Here is a 21229-nt window from a genome sequence, read left to right on the forward strand (position 1 = left end):
CTCAGGCATAACGAGAACTCTTTCTGATCTCTTCCACCTAGGGGGTGGTACTGGGCAATTGAACACAAATCTCACAGAGGCTAGAAATGGTACATGGCCAGTGAGCCATGCTGTCCCAAAGAGCTTAACTCTTCAAACCACTTTTTAAAGTAATGCAATGCAGACTTAATGAGGAGCTCATGACTTCTTAGTTCCACACGATAAGGCCAACAGTGTTTTAAGAGGTAGTAAAAAGGATAGCACTGGTTAACGGGGAGAATTAGCTTAACAAATTTTAAAACGGGGGCTGGGAGTGTCACTTCATATCCAAGCATGTATTTACCTTTCACGAGGCCTTGAGAAGACAATTATAACAGGCACTGACAGTGTCTCATGAAAAGAAAGTTTCTATAATGCTCCTCAAACAGGAACTGTTCAAACTTCCTCTGCATTCATTTGCTTGTCAACATTCATTTATTCCCTCCCTCCATTTCTGCTTGCCTTTTCTTTTTTGAGGTAGGATCTCACTATGTAGTCCTAGCTGTCCTGGAACTGACTATGCAGACCAGGCTGACCTCAAATTCACAGGGATATGTCTGCCTCTACCACTCTTCCTTTTTTAATGAATCAAACAAAGCCTTGACTGCATATCCAGTCAGGAAAAGTGGAGGCTGCAATAAATAATGCACAAACAATTGAATGAAGATACCACAATGAACCAAAGATGTATGTCTTATATTTCACAAAATAATCTTCTGGTCTTATAATAAAAGATTATTTGCTAATTATACTTGAAATTATTTCCTCAATTGACAGGATATGTTTGACACATTAATCCTTGCTTCCTTATCCAGCCCTTGTAACATCTATCATGAAGACATCTAGGGTTAGGGCAGCCAAAGTACCAAACATAAGACTTTGGTCTCATTAAATATAATCACATGTCTATATGGTTAACTAAGCTACTATGCTATTCTGAAACATCTATAAATATGAACATAAATTTGAGCTGAAACATCGGAATGACTGAAGAAAAACTATGGTGTTGATTTTCAAAGATTCTGTAACCTGAAGTTAAAATATACAGTACTAAGCAACATGAACGTCCTACCACAAGGGGAGATCAAAGGTCAAACTGTTAGAAGAGACAATATAATTTTACACAAATATGGTTTGTCTCTGGTGCTTTATATAGGTAAGACAATATCTAACTCTTTTTGACAATATCTAACTCTTATTCATTATCACTTTTAAGGAAAGCTTTAACAAAAAATGTAGTTTCTCATAGTCCATTATAGCCATGGTTCATAATAGTAATGCTAGATATTTCTTTCTTTCTTTCTTTCTTTCTTTTTTGGTTTTTCGAGACAGGGTTTCTCTGTGTAGCTTTGGAGCCTATCCTGACACTCCCTCTGGAGACCATGTATTTCTTTCAGCTATAACGTTTTCAGTAAATTTCATTGGCACTAAAATGTGACCCTAGGACAAATGAAATAACACTAACAAAAACTACCAGAAATTCAGGGTTGTTCTGTGTGTCAAGGATTTTCTTTATGAAGTCTTGGGAAGAAGTATAAGCATGGCCACAAAACACAAATGGGAAAAAAATCTGGAAATAAGTACATAAAATAACATTTAAAAGTGTCTTACCTTCTTCTCGTCTTAAATTCCGTTCAATGTTTGCTACACAAGAAGCACAAGTCATTCCAGAGACCTGTATGTAACACTTGCTATGAACTGCTGTCATCATATTATCTTGATCATTAGTTGAGGGCAAAAGTGGTGTTTCCAATGAGGGCTGAGCTATCACTACCAATGGCTCGCTCATGTCTGATGGAAAAGGAAAGGTTCTTTTCATTTGTGGTATTAACTATTCTCTGGCTGCCCCCTTGTCATATATCACAATCCACACCTCCAGGCCTGGCATCCATTTCTTTAAAATGAGTAAGTCTTAAAAGCCCTCAACAATACATTGTTATTAACCTTTCTTAGTATTGACTTTGAATTTGTTTACTGCCCACCCAGGTCCCAAGAAAATCTGCCCATGTGAATATATAAAAGTTTCATTCATTACTTCACATTCTTCTGGCCATTATCTCTAAACCCAACCACAAGTAGAGAATAATTGGTTACGAGACAGTTCTTATGCTTGTATTTAATTGACATTATCATGCTGACAATTTGCACACTGACATTAAAATAATCTTCCCTTATTTATGAGAGATACTTTTCAGTGGGTACATGAAAATAACAATACTACTATCACCCTATGATGTGTGTGTATACACACATATATGTGAAAAGTTTAATTTACAAATGAGGCAAAAAGACTAAATATTGTAACTATAATTCCTGCTTGATAACTGTTTTGATATATGTGATTTTACTATGTTAAAGTAAAAACCTTCTTAGCCGGGCGTTGGTGGAGCACGCCTTTAATCCCAGCACTCGGGAGGTAGAGGCAGGCGGATCTCTGTGAGTTCTAGACTAGCCTGGTCTCCAGAGCAAGTGCCAGGATAGACTCCAAAGCTACACAGAGAAACCCTGTCTCAAAAAACCAAAAAAAAAAAAAGAGTAAAAACCTTCTTATTTAGACAGAAAAGGGGAGATGATGTGGGATGTCCTTGAGCATGCTTTGAATATGTGTTGCTTTTATTGGTTGATGAATAAAGCTGATTGCAGAATAGAGACAGGCAGGAAATCCAAACAAAGTTATGGAGAAAGAGAGGGTGGAGTCAGGGAGATGCCATGTAGTCGCTGGGGAAGCAAGATGTGAGGTAGCAAGCCACAGCTTCATGGCAAAATATAGAATAATAGAAATGTTAAGTTAGTTGTGAGAGCTAGTCAGTAACATGCCTGAACCATTGGCCAAACAATTATAACTAATATTAAGTCTCTGAGTGTTATTCGGGAACTGGTGGGCAGGGCAAGAAATCTCCAACTACAGGGCAAAAAGGGGTTTAACAACTGATAATAAAGCAAAATAATTATAACAATACACTGTTATTGAGCCATCTCTCCAACCTCCTCACATGGCTTTTTGTACAGTGTATCAAATACATATCAGACCATGTCTGGTCTGCCTTTAAGTTTTTAGGCTCATGAGATTCTTAGGCATTTTTATACACACTGGTGACTACTGCCATAGGACTCATTTGTAAGAAGTGGAATTTCAGCCTGGTGTGGTGGTACATGCCCTTAATCCTAGCATTAAGGAGGTAGAGACAGGTGCATCTCTGTAAGTTCAAGGCCAGTCAGGCCGATATAATAAGAGCTAGAAAGTAAAACCCTATCTCAAAAAAAGGTAGAATTTCAGTGATTGTGAATAATTTCTCATTGATAAAAGCCAAATGGAGAAACAAAATAGGAATGCAAATACATTAGGGATATCAAAGAAAAATGATGATTACCTGGCAAGACAGCATCAAATCCCATGTCTTCAATTACTTCTCGCAAGGTTTCTGGAGAGGTTAGTAGAGGATCATATTCAACAGTCCCGGAACTATTTGCGAGGGAAACATGGATGGATTTTACACCTGGCTTTTTTGATACGACACCCTCTATAGACTGCACACAAGAATTACAAGTCATGCCATTAATGTTAATCACGGTTTCTTGGGTCAGAGGCTGGCTAACTACATTCAAAGGCATCTTTTGAAGAGATGAGCTGGAGGGAGAGCTGGAGGTACTTTCAACTTCATTTGCAATACTAACTCTGTATTGCCCTGGTGAAACAGCCTCTATTGCTTTTCTCAGCATTTCTGGAGTGACTGAGCTTGCATTGTACTTTACAATGGCTGACCTATTCTCTAAAGAAACGACTATACTGCTTACATACTGGAGTGTAGATAAAGCACTTTCGATATTTGACACACATGATTTACAATGCATGCCCTCTATGATGAATGTGGCTGTTGAATCACTGGGATATGATGGGCTCTTTTGCTGTGATCCTTCTGGAGATTTGACTGGTGTGTTCTTCAGGCGCTCGACGTCAATGGCTCCCAATTTGAGGTACTTGGGCTGCTTTTTTATGAAGGCTGGGAAGCCCACCGCTTCAATCTGCTTCTTTATTTCCTCTGCGGTGATCAGATGAGGTTGATAAACAACAGTAGCTTCTTGGTTGTCTAGGGACACTAATCAATAAACAGAAACATATTTAACTTAGTTATTCCCAGGTCACTTCAGAGTCTTTCACTTTTCTCAATGCTTTTTCTTAATTATTTTTGCGCTTTTCAGAAAATGGGACTGACATACTTTGGAAACAAGCAAAAGACATGACCACTGCTCTTATGGTCTTCACATTTCTGCATCACTCCAGTAGAACACCCCAGGGAGCCTATTCAGGAAGCCTGAATGCTACAAGTTGTTACTGCAGCTGCCTTTTCTACTAAGTTCAAGACTCTCATAACCTTTCATTATAATCATTAACTTCACTAACATTAATCCTGGGACTATGCTACGCCTCCAACTTCAATGAAGCAGGAAGCAATTGCAGGCCCACGGATTCTAAACCCTTGCTTGGGAAGAAAACAAAAAGTTTAAAGATCAAAACACAAAACAGCTTTACAAAACAATCAAAAAATGAACCAGATAAATTACCTTTAATTCGATGAACACCTTGCAGCTTCCCAACTTTGCCTTCAATGGTGCTAGTGCATGAATGGCAGGTCATCCCTTCCACTTTCATCTTCAGCATGACTTCCCCTGCCTGAGGCGTGCTTTGTTCTTCACAAGCTCCTGACTTTTTCTCCTGAGTTCCTATGTCTAAACTGAGGTCTGGGACCAGCTCCACGATCTGACTGGCACTCACTATAGAAGGGATTATGGTTACTACGGCAGTCCTTTGCTGAGGTGAAATCTTCACGTCAGTCACACCCTTGGTCTTGAGCAATGTACTTTGGATGTGGTCCCATGGCAAAGCCAGTGGCGCAGTAACAGTCAGAAACACGGTATTGGTTAAAACAGGGAGAGGATTAGCATTGTGGAGAAGAGCATCAAAGCCCATGTCATCGATAGCTTCTTGAAGGGTCTTTGGAGTCTGAAGTTTAGGGTCATAAATAATAGTTGCACTTTTTTCTTCTAGTGAAACCTTTTGGAAAGAAATTTCAGAAGTTAGATTAGCTCAACTATATTACATAGGAATTAAGAATATCATATGAATTAAGAATCGGCAGTAGTGGCACATGCCTTTAATCCCAGCACTCAGGAAGCAGTGGCAGGCAGATCTCTGTGAGTTCAAGGCCAGCATGGTTACAAAGCAAGTTCCAGGGCAGTCATAGGCATTACACAGAGAAACCTTGTCTTTTTTAAAAGATTTTATTTATTTATTTATTTATTTATTTATTTATTTATTTATTATGTATAGTCTTCTGCCTTCATGCCAGCAGAAGGCACCAGATCTCATTTAAGATGGTTGTAAGCCACCACGTGATTGTTGGGAACTGAACTTAGGACCTCTGGAAGAACAGTCAGTGCTCTTAACCGCTGAGCCATCTCTCCAGCCCGAGAAACCTTGTCTTGAAAACCAAAAAAAAAAAAAAAAAAAAAAAAGGAAAAAAAGAAATGATGATCAGTGATCAAGAACCAAGCTCTCCAGAGCCATCTCCCATTCCAGTACCTACCTCCAGACACTTAGTTCACACACTGGCCTTCCCTCATAAGAGGAGCTCTCACTTCTCATCAAAGAAGCTTCTTTTCTGCAGATCAAGACTATTACAGAACATCCACAACTGGTCAAAATACAGAATACCATGAGGTACTCATCCCCAACTGATACATCTGCAACACAAATCCTACACCTAAGGCTCAGGGAACATTGCAGAAGAGAGGACAGAAAGATTTTAAGAGCCAAAAGACCAGGATGTCTGCTAAGAGATAGTGTTTTCTATGCATGACAAGGAAGATGAATCCATAAAACCACAACAATATGGTTGTCTAAACAAGACCTGCACAATGACAATACCAGTTGATATGCCAGCATAGATGGAAGAAATCTTACAAGGCCCCACCCCTAAATACAGAGATACAGCCAACTAATGGCTGCTGAGAGATGGAGAATCAGTCTTCTCCAGGGATGGTGGTCATCCCTAAACATACAAGCAATACTAAGAGGACTCAGCGGGGTGTGTGTATGTGTGTAAACATGTAGCAATAATAAAAAAGAAAGAGATCATGAATTTGAGAGGAATCGGAAAGGGGTAGGAGGGGGGAGGAATGAGGAAAATGCCTATACTCATATACAAAATTTTCAACAAAATAAATTTTAAAAGTAAAATAAATTTTAAGAAGAGAATATAAATCATACCACATCCAAGAAGAATGCAATAAATAACAGCACTAGAAACTAATGGTTTCTCAATTAAGTTTTCTTCTTTACTACTCTCATGGTAAAGAAACACAAAATGTCTTATCTACCTAAAAGAGACATGTATAGGCTTTCAATCAGGTATGCAAACTAAACACACTGATAAGCACACTCTAGAATTTCACCACACAATATAGGCTACAGTTTCCTAACATATCTTTTCATAAATTACTGTAACATGTCACATTATACTTATTTAAAAGATTATACAGAAAATAGACTAGTATAGAAAATAAAAGGTAGGGCTGGAGAAATGGCTCAGTAGTTAAGAACATCTGCTGTGCAATCATGAGGACTGGAGTTCACATCCCAGTACCTACATAACAATCCAGGCATCCAGCACATGGCTTTTAGTGTAGCTCAGAGTAGGGCAAAGACAGAAGGATTGTTGGACTTGCTGGCTCTGGCTTTCCATAGCTGAGAAAAATATAAGAAGAAACTTGCCTAGTAAAAGGCAAAGGTGTTCAGTACATATGAAGAAACCGCAGACAAATTGAGGCACAGAGGTAGAAAAATATGAGAGCCTTGGAATGAAAGATTTGCTATATTAGGGGGGTCTCATTTCAATAACAATTTGTAATTTACCTTAATGGTAATAGAGTGCTATGAAAAAGTTTCATAGGCATGACATGAGATCTGTATCTTAAACAATCATTACAGAGGCAGTACAGATGATGATGGGATGGCTGGAGAGATACCAATTAGGAAGCTACTTCAATGACAACAACAGCATAACAGGCTCTTCAGACATGTGCATGGGGAAAAAGGGAACAGAGGCAGTTCCAAGACATGCTTAGCACATCAAGACCAAACGACAAATAGAGATGGTAAGTTTCTTAGCTTGGGCCAGTGGGCAGGTGGTAGTGATGACACATGGTATGAGAGAGGAAGGAAACAGGGAATTAGCAGATTAGAATAGAAGGAAGGGATAAATGATTAAGTTAGTGCTACAACTGTTCATTTTGAGATAGCAGTAGAATAATGTTTAAATAATAGTTAAAAGATAGGTGCCATTAAAATAATGCAAAGTAATTTAGAATAGGAAATCTTGTTTTAAATCTTCTGTGAAAATTATACAGTTAAATATTTTGTTTAAATTTTTCTCTTTTAGATTTTTGTATGGGTGTCTTGGCTGCATGTATATCTGTGGAAAATGTGTGTGTAGTGCTCACAGAAACCAGAAAAGGTCATAGTAGCCCTTAAACCTGGAAGTACAGGTAGTTGTTAGCTATCATTTGGGTTCTGGGAATAAAACCCAGATCTTCTGAGAGAGCAGACCACTAAGATAGCCCCCTTTTGCTTATTTTTCTCCTTTTTTACTAATTTATTTTTTACATTCCAATCCCAGTTGTCCCTCCCTCCTCTCATCCTGTTTCCTCCATTTCCCCCACACACACCTCCCATCTGCTCCATGAAGAGGGTAAGGCCTCCCCTAAGAAGTCTATTAAGTCTGTCCTATCATTTCATTGAGGCAAGATCAAGGCACCTCTCCAACCCACACACCTCTGTGTCTATGCTGGGCAAGGTATCTCTCCATATAGAATGGGCTCCACTAAGTTTGTGCATTAGAGTTACAGCTTGGTCTCACTGCCAGTGGCCTCATATATTATTGTCCCAGTCACACAATTATCACCTATATTAAGGGAGTCTAGTCCGGTCTTACACAGGTTCCACATTTGTCAGACCTGAGTCAGTGATCTCTCACTAGCTTGGGTCAGCTGTTTCTGTGGGTTTCCCCATCATGGTCTTGACTCCTTTGTTCATATTATGGCTCCTCCCTCACTTCGATTGTACTCCAGGAGCTGGGCACAATGGTTAGTTGTGGATTTCTGCATCTGCTTCCATCTGTTTCTGGAAAAAGGTTCTGGCTTCTCTGGGGTTGTGGATTGTAGGCTGGGTATCTTTTGTTTTATGTCTGGTATTCCCTTTTTCTTATTTTAATGAACTTCATTATTTATTTCTTCCTTTAGCTTTATAAGTGATAACAATGCATTTGATAAAAATTGAAATATTTTCATGGCATGGAGGTTCCTAAGGCCAGATAACTCTAGTTAGGTAGCTTTTTCTTAATTGTGGAAGAGAGCACAATTATTTATATTGGTTTTAGATTATACCATAATAATATTTTCCATGCAAAGGAGAAAAATTAAAGCCAAACATGGTGATGTACTCCTATAACTCCTGCATTCAAGGGGATGAGGTGGGAAGATTGTAAGTTCAAGGTCAGCCTGGCTATAGCACAAATTACAGTCCAGCCTGGACCACATAGTTCTGTTTCATGGAACTAGGGTTCAATTCCCAGCACCCATACTGCAGCTAACAGCCATCTAAAACTCCAGTTTCATCTTCTGGCCTCTATGGGCACTAAGCATCCACAGGATGCACAGACATACATGTTGGCAAAATACACAATATATTCAAAATAAAAATAACTAAAGCTTGGGTCTGGAAAAATGGCTTAATAAGAGTATCTGGCCGGGCGTTGGTGACGCACGCCTTTAATACCAGCATTTGGGAGGCAGAGACAGGAGAATCTCTGTGAATTCCAGGCCAGCCTGGTCTCCAGAGTGAGTGCCAGGATAGGCTCCAAAGCTACACAGAGAAACCCTGTCTCGAAAAACCAAAAAAAAAAAAAAAAAGTATCTGGTACTCTTGCAAAGGACCCTGATTCAATTCCCAGCACCCACATGGCAGCTCACATTATTTGTAACTCCAGTTCCAGGGGACCCAATGTCCTAAAAAGGCACAGACCTACACGCAGGCAAAACACTCACACATATAAAATAAAATAATAAAATTAAAACACAGTCATATGTTTTTAAATTATAGTTTATAGACACACATGCTTTTAAAAGATACAATATAATGGTAGCCACTTTCAAATGCAGGTCTTTGTGTTATTAAATAGATCTCTCTTAATCTTACTTGCCTGAGGTCTATGACATTCTGATTAAGGAAACAGATGCTGCCAGTACAACTTAGTAGTAGTATATTTGCTTCTTCTGCAAGGACCTATAGTAACCCTGAGTGTTGCAAAGAAAAGACTTTATGTAATTTAGACAGTCTGGCTAAAGGAGAAGAGGGAAAATAGATCACTGATTGTCATGCCCTATGTATAGGCCTTAGGCAGTACAGGGAATTTTCAGAAGTGGTGGCACTATGCTGCCCAGTGGTGGTGGTGGTGATGATGGTGGTGGTGGTGGTGGTAGGGGTGGTGGTGTTTAATGAATCTGCACATGCATTTCTGATAGCTGCTGCATGGGGCAGGAACCTTCGGAGTAAACTGCTGTATTAACATACCTTCAAACAGTTCTTTCTTTCCAGCTAAAACTTTATGATACAAACTGAATATGCCCAGAAATTTTCCTTGTTCTAACTTTTCAAACACGTGCTCCACTACTTTAGGCTAATCATAAATCAAATTTTGTCTATTATCATTCTTTCTTAAATTATGACCTTAAACTCATCATAATCAGGATTGTACTGATTAACTGAGCATGCTCAACAATGGGTCAGCTCCTTCATGAAAACATGTAGGCTTCCTGAATAAAAAGCCTCAAGCTGGGCTGGAGAGATGGCTCAGAGGTTAAGAGCACAGACTGTTCTTCCATAGGTCCTGAGTTCAATTCCCAGCAACCACATGGTGGCTCACAACCATCCCTTATGAGATCTGGTGCCCTCTTCTGCTGTGCAGATAGATATACATGGAGACAGAGTGTTGTATACATAATGAATAAATAAAATCTTTAAAAAAAAAGCCTCAAGTTTCCTTGGTAACAGGCAAGCACTGCTTTGGAAATAATTTCCCCATTACCATCCCTACTGTAGGTAATAAATCTTTTTCCACTTCTTTATGTTTGGCTATGCTTGTATTAGATTTTGTATTCACCAAGATGGGAACCTATTCTGTTTGCTTACATTCACAAAACGTAAATGTACATTTACAAAAATAAATATTTTTAACATTCACAATCAGTAACACAAAAATAAAAATACATAGCAAGTATAGCGCTCTCATTTTAATGCAAAAAATAAGAAAAAATTCTAATTATTATACACCTAAAAAGGGTCAATGTTGTTAGTGGCAATTTTTTAGACAGGGTTTATCTATGGCTCACACTTACTTCGCGCTCATAATCCTCCCTCCTCAGCCTTCTGAATGCAAGAATTACAAGTATGTGCCTCCAGCAGGTTCTAGATGGCAATTTTTCAAAATAAATTCAAGTAGGGTTAAAAATTCAGTAACTCAGCCAGGCGTTGGTGGCGCACGCCTTTAATCCCAGCACTTGGGAGGCAGAGGCAGGCCGATCTCTGAGTTCGAGGCCAGCCTGGTCTACAAGAGCTAGTTCCAGGACAGCCTCAAAAGCCACAGAGGAACCCTGTCCCCCCCAAAAAAAAATTCAGTAACTCAGTAACTCAGCTTCACTAGCTACAACTGAAGTGCTTACTATGGCTAGTGCCTGTGATATCTATATAAAATACCTCCATCACTGCTGAAGATTCTTGCACAGCCCTATTGTGGGGACTACTGCATATTTAAAAGTACTAACTTAAAGGATTCATTTCTTTTTAAGTTTCAATACACAATAGCTGATATGTCTTTTTAAATGTTTTGTTACATTTTTTTTTTTTTTTTTTTGCTTATGGTGAGTTTGAGGCCAGCCCAGGCTTGATAAAACCCTGTCTCAAACAACAGTAAAAAAGAAAAAGTAGTATTTCTCCATGTTATTCACTCTGCAGATGAAGAAAACACACACGTTCTTATTTAGTTACTTCTATTTCTATGTTTTAAAGCAAGATGACCATGCTCAGCACACATCAATTTGGGGTATTAGGGATCAACTTACAATGAAGAGACTTTAGAAACCTAAAGTTTCAAAGGAAGCAAAATTTCACAACCTCTTACTTTCTTTTGAGAAGAAAGTCACACTGTAGCTCAGAATCATTAAGGACAGTTCTGAGTGCCAAACCTTGGGTAGGAAGTTAAGTTGGCATTTATTTACCTAACAAATATTTACTGAGTGTCCATTATGTGCCTGGCATTGTACTGGCTGTTAGAGACACAATGGTGAGGAAAACCAGGCAAGGCTGTGCAGAGCTGGAAATTGCTGGTAGCTGCCTGAGCAGCTCTTTCACATGCTCCTCTCATCCCTAAATCACCACCTCCAACTCCCCACACTGTTCCAAAATTTCTACAGAATTTTTCATTAGGAATGTACGCTGTCATTTTATTTTTAGAGAAACTATTTTCCATTATATCAAGAGTTCCCTTTGAATGTAATCAGAACAGTCCACAGATTATGAGCACAGGAATCACTGAAGACAGAAGAGTATAAACTAGTTAGCAGGAGGTAGTAGTGGGAGAGAAGAAAGAGAAATGAACTAATGGTACTTTGTGATCTTAGCAACAACAGGTTATGGTCTTAGCACTCAGGAAGTGCCTGCCACAGAAAAATCAGAACTCCGAGGTTATCCTATACAACATGTGGAGTTTGAGGCTATACACACATACACACCACCACGACCATACAATAGAGAGGTTGCTAACTGTTCACATAATTTATATTAGTGCTTATCATTTAATGTGCCCCTTGAAATTTTAAACATAATACTGAGACACAAAACTAGGCATGGTAGCTCTAACCTATAATTCTAACACTTGAGAGGCTAAAGCAGAAGGATCAGTGCAGGTTTGAGGCTAACCTGGAATACATAGTGAGTTCCAAGTCAGCCTAGGCTACACAGTGAAACTCAATCCAAAAAAGCATGCGGGGTGGAGGGGGGATGACAAACAAGATGTAGTATATTTCTCTACATGCAATTTCTTCTTTTTTCCAAGACAGGGTTTCTCTGTGCAGCTTTAGATGCTATCCTGGAACTCCCTCTGTAGACCAGGCTGGCTTTGCCTCTGTCTGCCTCTGCCACCGAGTGCTGGGATTAAAGGCAGACACCACCACCAACAAGCCTCTACATGTAATTTCCATGTAAACTGTATAAATATATAGTTTGTATTTTCTATTCTTGAACAATATAAAAAAGTGAAAACCTTAGAAAACTCATCCCACTTCCTCACTTTCCCAAGAAGACCAGAGAAAATATGCCTTTTTAGATCTACTGTTCTATGAAAGTTCAAAATTGTGCCAACAAGATGGATTCATGGATAAAGGCATTTACCACCAAGTCTAACAACAATCTGAGTTTGAGTCCCAGGACCTATATTATGAAAAGAGAGAACCAAATCCAACAAATTGTCCTCTATAATCTCCACGCATGTGTATCATACACACACACACACACACACACACACACACACACACACACACACACACACACACACACACACACGCTGGCAAAACCCCAAGGCAAATAAAATAAAAGTAGTTTTTAAAAAAGGGTTTAAAAATGGGACCAAAGATATAGCTGAGCAGTGGAGAGCACTGTCTGCTCTTGCAGAGGACTCAGGTTCGCTTCTTAGCACCTATGTAGTGGCTCACAACTATCTGTAACTCCAGTTCCAACTGATCTGATACTTTCTTCTGGCTTTACTGGGCACCAGACAAGCATGTGGTACATGTGCACACATAGGCAAATCACCCAATCACATAAAAATAAATGAGTTCCCACAAAATTCCAATTTTGAAACCCAACAAGAAGGGTGCAGTCAGATTTTCGTCTGGGCCACCAGCTCACAAATAATGACATGGAGACTTTTCTATGTTCTGTTGCGTGACTTGTCACCTCATCCTCTGTACTGCCCATGCTGATTCCTTTGTGTCTGGCTGGCAACTCTGCCTTCTTCCCAGAGTCCTCTCTGTCACTGGAAGTCCTGCCTACCTCTTCCTGTCTAGCTATTGGTCATTCAGCTATTTACTAAACCAATCAGAAGATGCCTTGGCCAAAAACACATCTTCACAGTGTAAACAAATATTCTGTAACAGGAGAGTCCTAGATAACTAGTTTGTAAAAGCAGAGCTTTCATAATTGAGAAGGGTATAAGCAAGGTCCCAGAGAGCTCATATGAAGAGTCAACCATGTGAGGACACAGAAAGAAAATATGATACAAAATATTTGACATACACCATATTTGTTAATACCTGGATTATAGACCTCCAAACCTTTAGACAGTAAGAATTGAATTTCTGAAGCAAGTGTCAGTGGTGTGTCCTTGTATTTCCAGCACTGGGGAGGCTGAAGAGGAAGACTTTGACTTCAAGGCCAGCCTGGACTACATAGTAAGTTTGTAGTGAGTCTAGGCAACATAGGAAAATCCTGTCAACAACAATGATAATAACAGCCAGACATGGTGGCATATGCCTAGAAGTTCAGTACCTGAGAGGCTCAGGTAGGAAGATTCTGAGTTCATGGTCAACCTGGGTTATATAGCTACATGTATATGTTACATGGCTGCAGAATGAGACCCTGTCTAAAAAATGAGTACATAAATAAATGAAATAATTTTATTATGTGTAAGTCAATTAATTGTGGTATTTTCCTGGACAGACTAAGGCAATGGTGATCCAGTCCCAACAACCTCCCAGGACACTCAGGGAGAAAATGAAAGAGGTTTCAATTACAAATGTATATAATTCCAAAATCTACAAATGATCAGGCTACATGAGCTCCACCTTAATGAAACACTAAAATTCTATGCCTGGAGTTCACTTTGTGGCTAAGGATGACCTTGAACTACTGATCCTCCTACCTCCACTTCCTTGGAGATTATAGGCTTGCACCACTAGGAAAAGCCTAAACAATTTAGAGAACACATTTCTTGAGATTTTAGTAGAACTGAAAATTAAGACTTTTTAGTATCTCCCCATTTTAAAAATCAACTTGGCAAAGGTTCTCAGCTAAAGCGATTTATATAGCACCGGAGACTGAACCTAGGACTTAATGCATTCAGAGCAAGTGTTCTACCACTGATTGCATCCACAGCCCCTTTGGCTGAAGTTTTAGCATACTGAAATTCCTTTTTATTCTCCTAGAAACCAACTTACATGTCATCACAACAAGTTCAGGTTAGCATGCTGCTTGGTCAGTGTGGAATTTTCAGATGGCTAAATCTGAAATCTTAAATCTTTCATGTACTGACTCAGTATAAAAGTAATCAGAGGTTTTGCAGAACTGAAAAGACTCTTGGCATTTTATAAACAGAGACTGAAGTCAGGAAATTCAGTGATTTATCAATTATCCTATTTTTTGAGACAGGGCTCCTCTGTATAGCAGTACTGGCTGTCCTGGAACTAGCTCTGTGGACCAGGCTAGCCTTGGACTCACAAGCATCCATCTGCCTCTGCCTCTGCCTCTGCCTCCCAAGTGCCGAGATTAAAGGCATGCTCCACCATCACCCAGCAATTACCCTAAATTTCTAATGTGTCCTATCTACCATTCACAACTTTAAATCAACTAAAAACTATTTACAATGCATAGTACAAATGCCATTTATCAATGCAATATATATTATGGCTTGTTGAAAAGCATGTATATTAACAGAGTAATGCTAATGCTTGTCCTTTAATATATGACACTGAAAATTGAAATATAACAAGATGCCATAAAGCTCTATTCATATTTATGCAGGGGACAGAGCTGTACTTCTGCGGTAGAGTACATATTTAGCATGTGAAAGTCCCTAAATTCAATCCCCAGCTTACACGCTGGCATGCATGCAAACAGCAAGTATTTATCCCATTAAACCAATCAAAATAAAGGTTACCACTTACAACTAAGTCAATTATGAGACTGTAAAAGACAATTATCAGAACTCTGACAATAATCCAAAGGCAATATAAATATTCAAATATTTTAAGATGAAAGAGACAGAGATGCCATAGATTTTGGAAAAAATACTAACAGTGCTTTTCACAAACTAAGCTACTTATAAATTGAGTGCTTTGTCAAATCCCATTCTAATAGATTCCAATTGCTTCAAAAATATACAACAAATGCAAATTATTCATATAAAATTCAAATGCAGCAGTATAAAAGGGAAATACTGAAATATCCTCTTTACACTATTCCTTCACTGCCAGGCTTTTATCTTGGATTTGCCCTTTCTTTAATCCCTGGAATAGAATTCAGAAACCTAAGCTTCTTTGAATAACTGACAATGTCTTCATGGATGTATGCTTGCTCATTAATATTTATTTTTAAAGATTTATTTATTTTTATTTTATGTGTCTGTTGGCCTGCAGTGTATGTGTATGCTCTATATGCACGCCTGATGCCCACAGAGGCCAGAAGACAGCATCAACCCCCCTGAAACTGGAGTTGCAGATGGTTGTGATCTGCCATATCTGCGCTGGGAACTGAATCCTGGTCCTCTATACGAACAGCAAGTACTCTTAACTGCCAAGCCATTTCTATAGACCCGATTCACTAATATTTATAGTAATCAAAATGCTGTTTTATCGTAATATAGTGTTGGTAAAAGGGTATCAGTTTGAAAGACAGTCTGATGTGTTCCCTTTTAACAAAATTTATGTAAACTTAAGAGGAGAAAGGACTATGTTCATTGATACACAGGACTTTAGTAACTGCTAGCACTTAGACCATTTTCTGGTATGTGCATGTGTGCATGCATATGTATTGGTGTATTCATGTTTGTGAAAGCACACATTTGTAGGTACATGTACTCACATGTGTAGATGGCAGCAGCAGGCATCGCTTCCTCAATCAGTCTCTATTTTATGCCCACCTGGCATTTACATGGGTATGAGGAATCCAACTCTGGTCCTCTGGTTCTCCTGATTGTTGAGCAGGCACTTTATCCATAACCCCAGACCCCTGTGCAATCACTGTTAAAGGATACTCTATTAAGAGAGTCAACTACGACACTTACATGAGTGAAGGGGGCAGTACTCCAAAAGTTACCATTGTAAGTTTCAAGTTAATGAGGCATTAACCTTTGCAGTCATTCAGTTCTTGTATCTAAGAAAATTTGATTTCACATTCCCACTTCAAAAGAGCCAAACAATTGCTGAGAAAGAGATTCACATTATCTTCACATGTTATTTTTCCTTTGAACAGACCACTGGGGTGATTCAATTAAACTTCAGGTTAATTCCTTTAAAGTCTACTGTGATAGCACTAGCAGGACAAATAAGAATATTACACTCAATAACAATACAATTTCAGACAAAATTCCCAAAATGTATTTAAGTGCTAAAGCTCAAAAGGTAAATAATCACATTCCATTTATTTCAGATTTAGAGACTTCCTGGCTCTCCACTCTCTTTGAGTAAGCTCCAATCTCTCCCACTGCTGCATTATTCAATAAAGTAGCCTCACTTATCTTAACATCACAATTTTATTACTCCATTCCAAACACTATCAAGGGTTCCTTGATGTAGTCCAAATATTGTTCTTCCCAAACCTGTTTTTAAAATTGATTTCACAGACGCTGTAGATATAGGTCAGTGGTAGAGTGTTTGTCTAGTACATATTAGGCCCTGTTTATCACACACACACACACACATACACACACACACACACACACACACACACACACACACCACACACACACACACACACACAGAGAGAGAGAGAGAGAGAGACAGACAGACAGACAGACAGACAGACAGAGAGACAGAGAGACAGAGAGACAGAGAAACAGAGAGACAGAGAGAGAGACAACACAGTATAACCTCAAAAACTATGATCCAGAAAAATTTAAACCTTAAAATTCTTTGAATAGGCCGGGCGGTGGTGACGCACGCCTTTAATCCCAGCACTCGGGAGGCAGAGGCAGGCAGATCTATATGAGTTCAAGACCAGCCTGGTCTACAAGAGCTAGTTCCAGGATGGCCTCTAAAGTCACAAAGAAACCCTGTCTCGAAAAACCAAAAAGAAAAAAAAAAAGGTGCCTAGAAAGAGACAAATCCATTTTTTTTTTTTGAGCATGTGAAACAAACAATTGGAGGGGCCTTATTTAAGGAAAAGAATATAGAACCACAAATAGCAAAATTCTATACAAAACTACATATTCTGAATATAAAACAAAAATTACAAGTTACATCTGGACACTGTGGTACAAGCCTGCAATGGCAACACTCAGGAGGGGATCAAAAGTTAAAGGTCAGCCTGAGCTAAACAGCAAAACTATGTAACTCAAATCCTGCCTTAGCTGCATAATGAGACCCTATGTTACTTCTTAACATTTTGGCTAAGTTCCAACATAAAAACAAAACAAATCAGGCATAGTAAAGCAAGCATACAGAAGGTCACGAGTTCAAAGCCAGCTTGGGCTATAGTGAGGCCCAATCTCAAAGCAAGCAAACAAAACACCTATCCATGTGAGCACATTTGCGACTCTTTTCAGAGTCAGAGGGAAGTTAATGCAGGCAGAAGCTCTGAAAGTTAAGTCTCATTGACTTCACAATAAATCTCCATCTGAGTCTAAAGGCTTAATAGTAAAATATTTTTTAAGGGAAAGGTCACAATGTATCCTATTTCATAAAGACTTTTGATGGAGGAGAGGCAGAGCTGGAAAAGGCTGACGTGTTTCCTTTCAGGTTCAGCAATCAAATTACCAATGTGCCCTGGAAAGTGCAGCCTTCAGTGTATAAATCACTGTTGGTAACCCAAAGTGCTTTCATATTATAGCCCTGCTCTTCTTCCTTTACTATTTAATCAGGATACAATTGCATTTGTCTAGCTTTAAACAGACCTTATTAGAAGTGGAAATAGCAATTTTACATCTGAGTTGGGCACAAGTAGACTGCTTTGAGAAATAGGAATGTATTTGAAAATATTAAAATAGAATCTAGCTGGGGGTATAGAGCTTTCTAGCATGCAGAAGGCCCTGCTTTTAATCCCCAGCACCACAAAAAGAAAAAGGCTACCTGACATGGTGGTCTGTAATTTCAGCACTTCAGAGGGAAAGAGTAAGATCAAGAATCCAAGGACATCCTCAGCTAAATTGTGAGTTTGAGACTGACCTGGTATACTTGAGACCCTGCCTTAAGAAAAAAAGTGGAGGGGACTGAAGAGCTAAGAGCACTTGTTGCTCTTTCAGAGGACCCAGGTTCAGTACCCAGCACTAACATGGGTAGCTCACAACTGCCTGTAACTCCAGTTCCAGGCAATCCAACATCCTCTTTCATTCTCTTCTAGTACCTGTTCACATGTGGTCCACATACATACTCAGCTCAGGCACATATACATAAAGCATCATAAATGCATAAACATTTTGTTAAGTGGAATCTAGCCCTATAGTTATATATAGATGTTTTAATCGAAACAAATACTCAATACACTTTACTAGACAGGGGTTAAAGGTTTGGGAAAATATCTAAATTGTCAGTAGACAGCAAGTAAGTAACTTGAAGAAAAACTGGTAAACTAGCATCTGTGATTAAATGGCTTTACTGCAATTAGCACACATACAACTGTATAATTAGTGATATTTGGCTTGAGTTCTGGTCTCCAACTCCAGCCCTACCTTAACTCAAGTGGAGGTTTAATTAGATTCATTTATGAATAAACCAGTAGGGGTGTCATACATATTAATTATTGAAATGAACTCATTTTAAAGCTTTAATCCTGAAGGACTCAGAGCTTCCTTACCGATCATCGTCCCTAACTGACAAACTACAAAGCATTTATCTAATTTTATAAAGCCATGATTCATAAATATCATGTAAATATTTTTTTACAAATTTGGCTATTTGTGGAGATAAGTTTATTTAGGAAACTTGTAGCATAGTGATAAATGAGGTAAGTACCCATCACTTCTCAGCTTTTCCAACCTGGCTCTCTTGCCAAAGAACATTAAAGCCAGCCATACAAATCTTTATTGGTTTGTTGGTAAGAAGTAAATGAATCAGGCCAAGGTAGAAGATGAAATCTATTTTTGAAGCATGTGAAGATGGGAAAATGTATGCCTAAGTGTTCACATGGATGCCTCTGGGACAGAAAACTTCAGGCAACACAAATCACATGACAGACATGAAGCTTAACCACAGCTGATCAGAGTCAGCACAGGAGAACACTTCTTCCCTCCAGGGCGAGTACTAAACTGTACCCACAGTTTATTCCATCCTCTCTAACCAAGAGGAGCAGGAAAAAGACGGAGGAAAGCACCTACAGATTCATATGTGGGAAAGAGGGACCACATGTATATTAACACTCACATGATTCTTGAGTTAAGGAAAGTCAGAAGGAATCATGACGTGTCACTTAGTAAAAGTTTTGTAACAAAAACAAAGTAAATCAATGTGTTCAAGACTCTAAGAAGAACCTTGGAAAAGAATATTATATATAGACAATAAGGTATAAATCCTGTGTCTTTCTGAAAAACCAAAACCACTCAAAATCTTTGATGACTTAAGTTGTTAAAAATTAACATTTAGATAAAACAGAGTTCAGGTATCTAATCTAGAGATACACAAAACTTCTAGATCCAATGTAATATGGATATACTTAAACTATAATGAGCTCCTCATAAAAAGGAATCTGGTGAATCCACAATTTTAAATTATGTGCTAAATCTGGTGTGTTTTTGGCAAAGCTCCCTTTAAAATATTAACATCTGGAAGCTTACTCAGGATGGTGAAGCAAGAGGATTGGAACAAGTTTGAAGCCAGCCTCCGCTACCCAGTAGATTCAAAAACACCCTGGGCCACAGTGAGACCCATTTTCTCAAAAACATCTGTGTAAGAATGCAATGTGGATTTCAAGTGCTCACAGAGAAAGCATTCCAGGATTGAAGCAGGATGATCAAATTCCAAAGTGCCATTTACTTTCCACCAAATGTAATGAGCACTGCATAAAAGCAAAACTACAGAAAACACAAATATCATCAATGTAAGGTGATTTTAGATGGTGAAAATAAACACTAAGACACCAGGCACATTGTACAAATGAGGACAAAATTCAGCAAGAACACTACCTATTGGAATTAACTTATTAAGCTCCAATAGTGAAAATAAACATGTTCATGTCTAAATAATTTGTAACATAATATTTAAGAAAATGCTTCCATATGTGGAATATTCCAATTGTTCCATATTGTTACTATAATAGGACTCTTCAAACAAATTCTCTGTGAGCCAGAGTCTTACTATGTAGCCCAGTCTGGACTGGAACTTGTTATGCAACCCAGCCAGCCTCATAGTATCAATCATTCTACTTCCTTCCAAGCCACCATACCTAGGAACCTTCAACACTTTGATAGAAGATGGGGCCCCACAACATTGATTCCACTTGATTCAACATGATGTCTTTGAACTAGTAAACACCACTCAAGGATCAGTTTAGGACTAAAACTACTCTAGACAATTCCAGATTAGCTAGCTGAGATGGTCTACCTTCTTATAAACTCTGGCCAGAGCTTCAGAGAAGAACTTCAGACAAGCATCACATGCTACTCCGAGAACAGCTACAAATGTTACAGTTAGTCCTCTTGAGACTTAACCATTGCTTTAGTTTTTTTTTTTTTTTTTTTTTTTTTCCCTACGGGATCCCATAAAGCCACCTTTGCTCCCATGACAGCTGGAAGTAATTCTAAGAAAACAACACCCCCTTTCCCTACAGTTGGCTTAGATAGTGTTTTTGTTTTTCCCAAGGATATGGATAACTTGTCACCTGTTTAGGGTTAGCTTTAAGTTGTGTAGGGTTGGGAATGGAATATGACGTTCAGACTCTTTTAGAAAAGTATAAGGGGGACTGGAGAGATGGCTCAGAGGTTAAGAGCACTGACTGCTCTTCCAGAGGTTCTGAGTTCAATTCCCAGGAAACCACATGATGGCTCACAACCATCTGTAATGAGATCTGGTGTCCTCTTCTGGCCTGAAGGCATACATGCAGACAGAATACTATATACATAATAAATAAATAAATCTTTTTAAAAAAAGTATAATGGGAGCTGGGCACATGCCTTTA

At 38.8% G+C, this 21229-nt stretch overlaps 1 protein-coding gene across 5 annotated transcripts in view; it reads right to left on the reverse strand.

The window, feature by feature from the left end:
* The window catches only part of Atp7a (ATPase copper transporting alpha), a 118238-nt gene that overhangs the window by 43861 nt on the left and 53148 nt on the right, over positions 1–21229 (reverse strand). For 4 of the 5 annotated variants that reach the window (XM_027432881.2, XM_027432878.2, XM_027432879.2 and 1 more), the window contains 3 exons: positions 4582–5071; positions 3390–4115; positions 1630–1809 (listed from right to left, as the gene is read on the reverse strand). In XM_027432881.2, the coding sequence (XP_027288682.1) occupies positions 1630–1809; positions 3390–4115; positions 4582–5071 (1396 nt within the window). Of the gene's footprint in view, positions 1–1629; positions 1810–3389; positions 4116–4581; positions 5072–15985; positions 16115–21229 lie in introns of those variants that run through there. The other variant, XM_035449900.1, reaches the window with a different exon arrangement.

The sequence above is a fragment of the Cricetulus griseus genome, chromosome X, assembly GCF_003668045.3.
Source record: "Cricetulus griseus strain 17A/GY chromosome X, alternate assembly CriGri-PICRH-1.0, whole genome shotgun sequence".
Classification (NCBI taxonomy): Eukaryota; Metazoa; Chordata; class Mammalia; order Rodentia; family Cricetidae; genus Cricetulus; species Cricetulus griseus.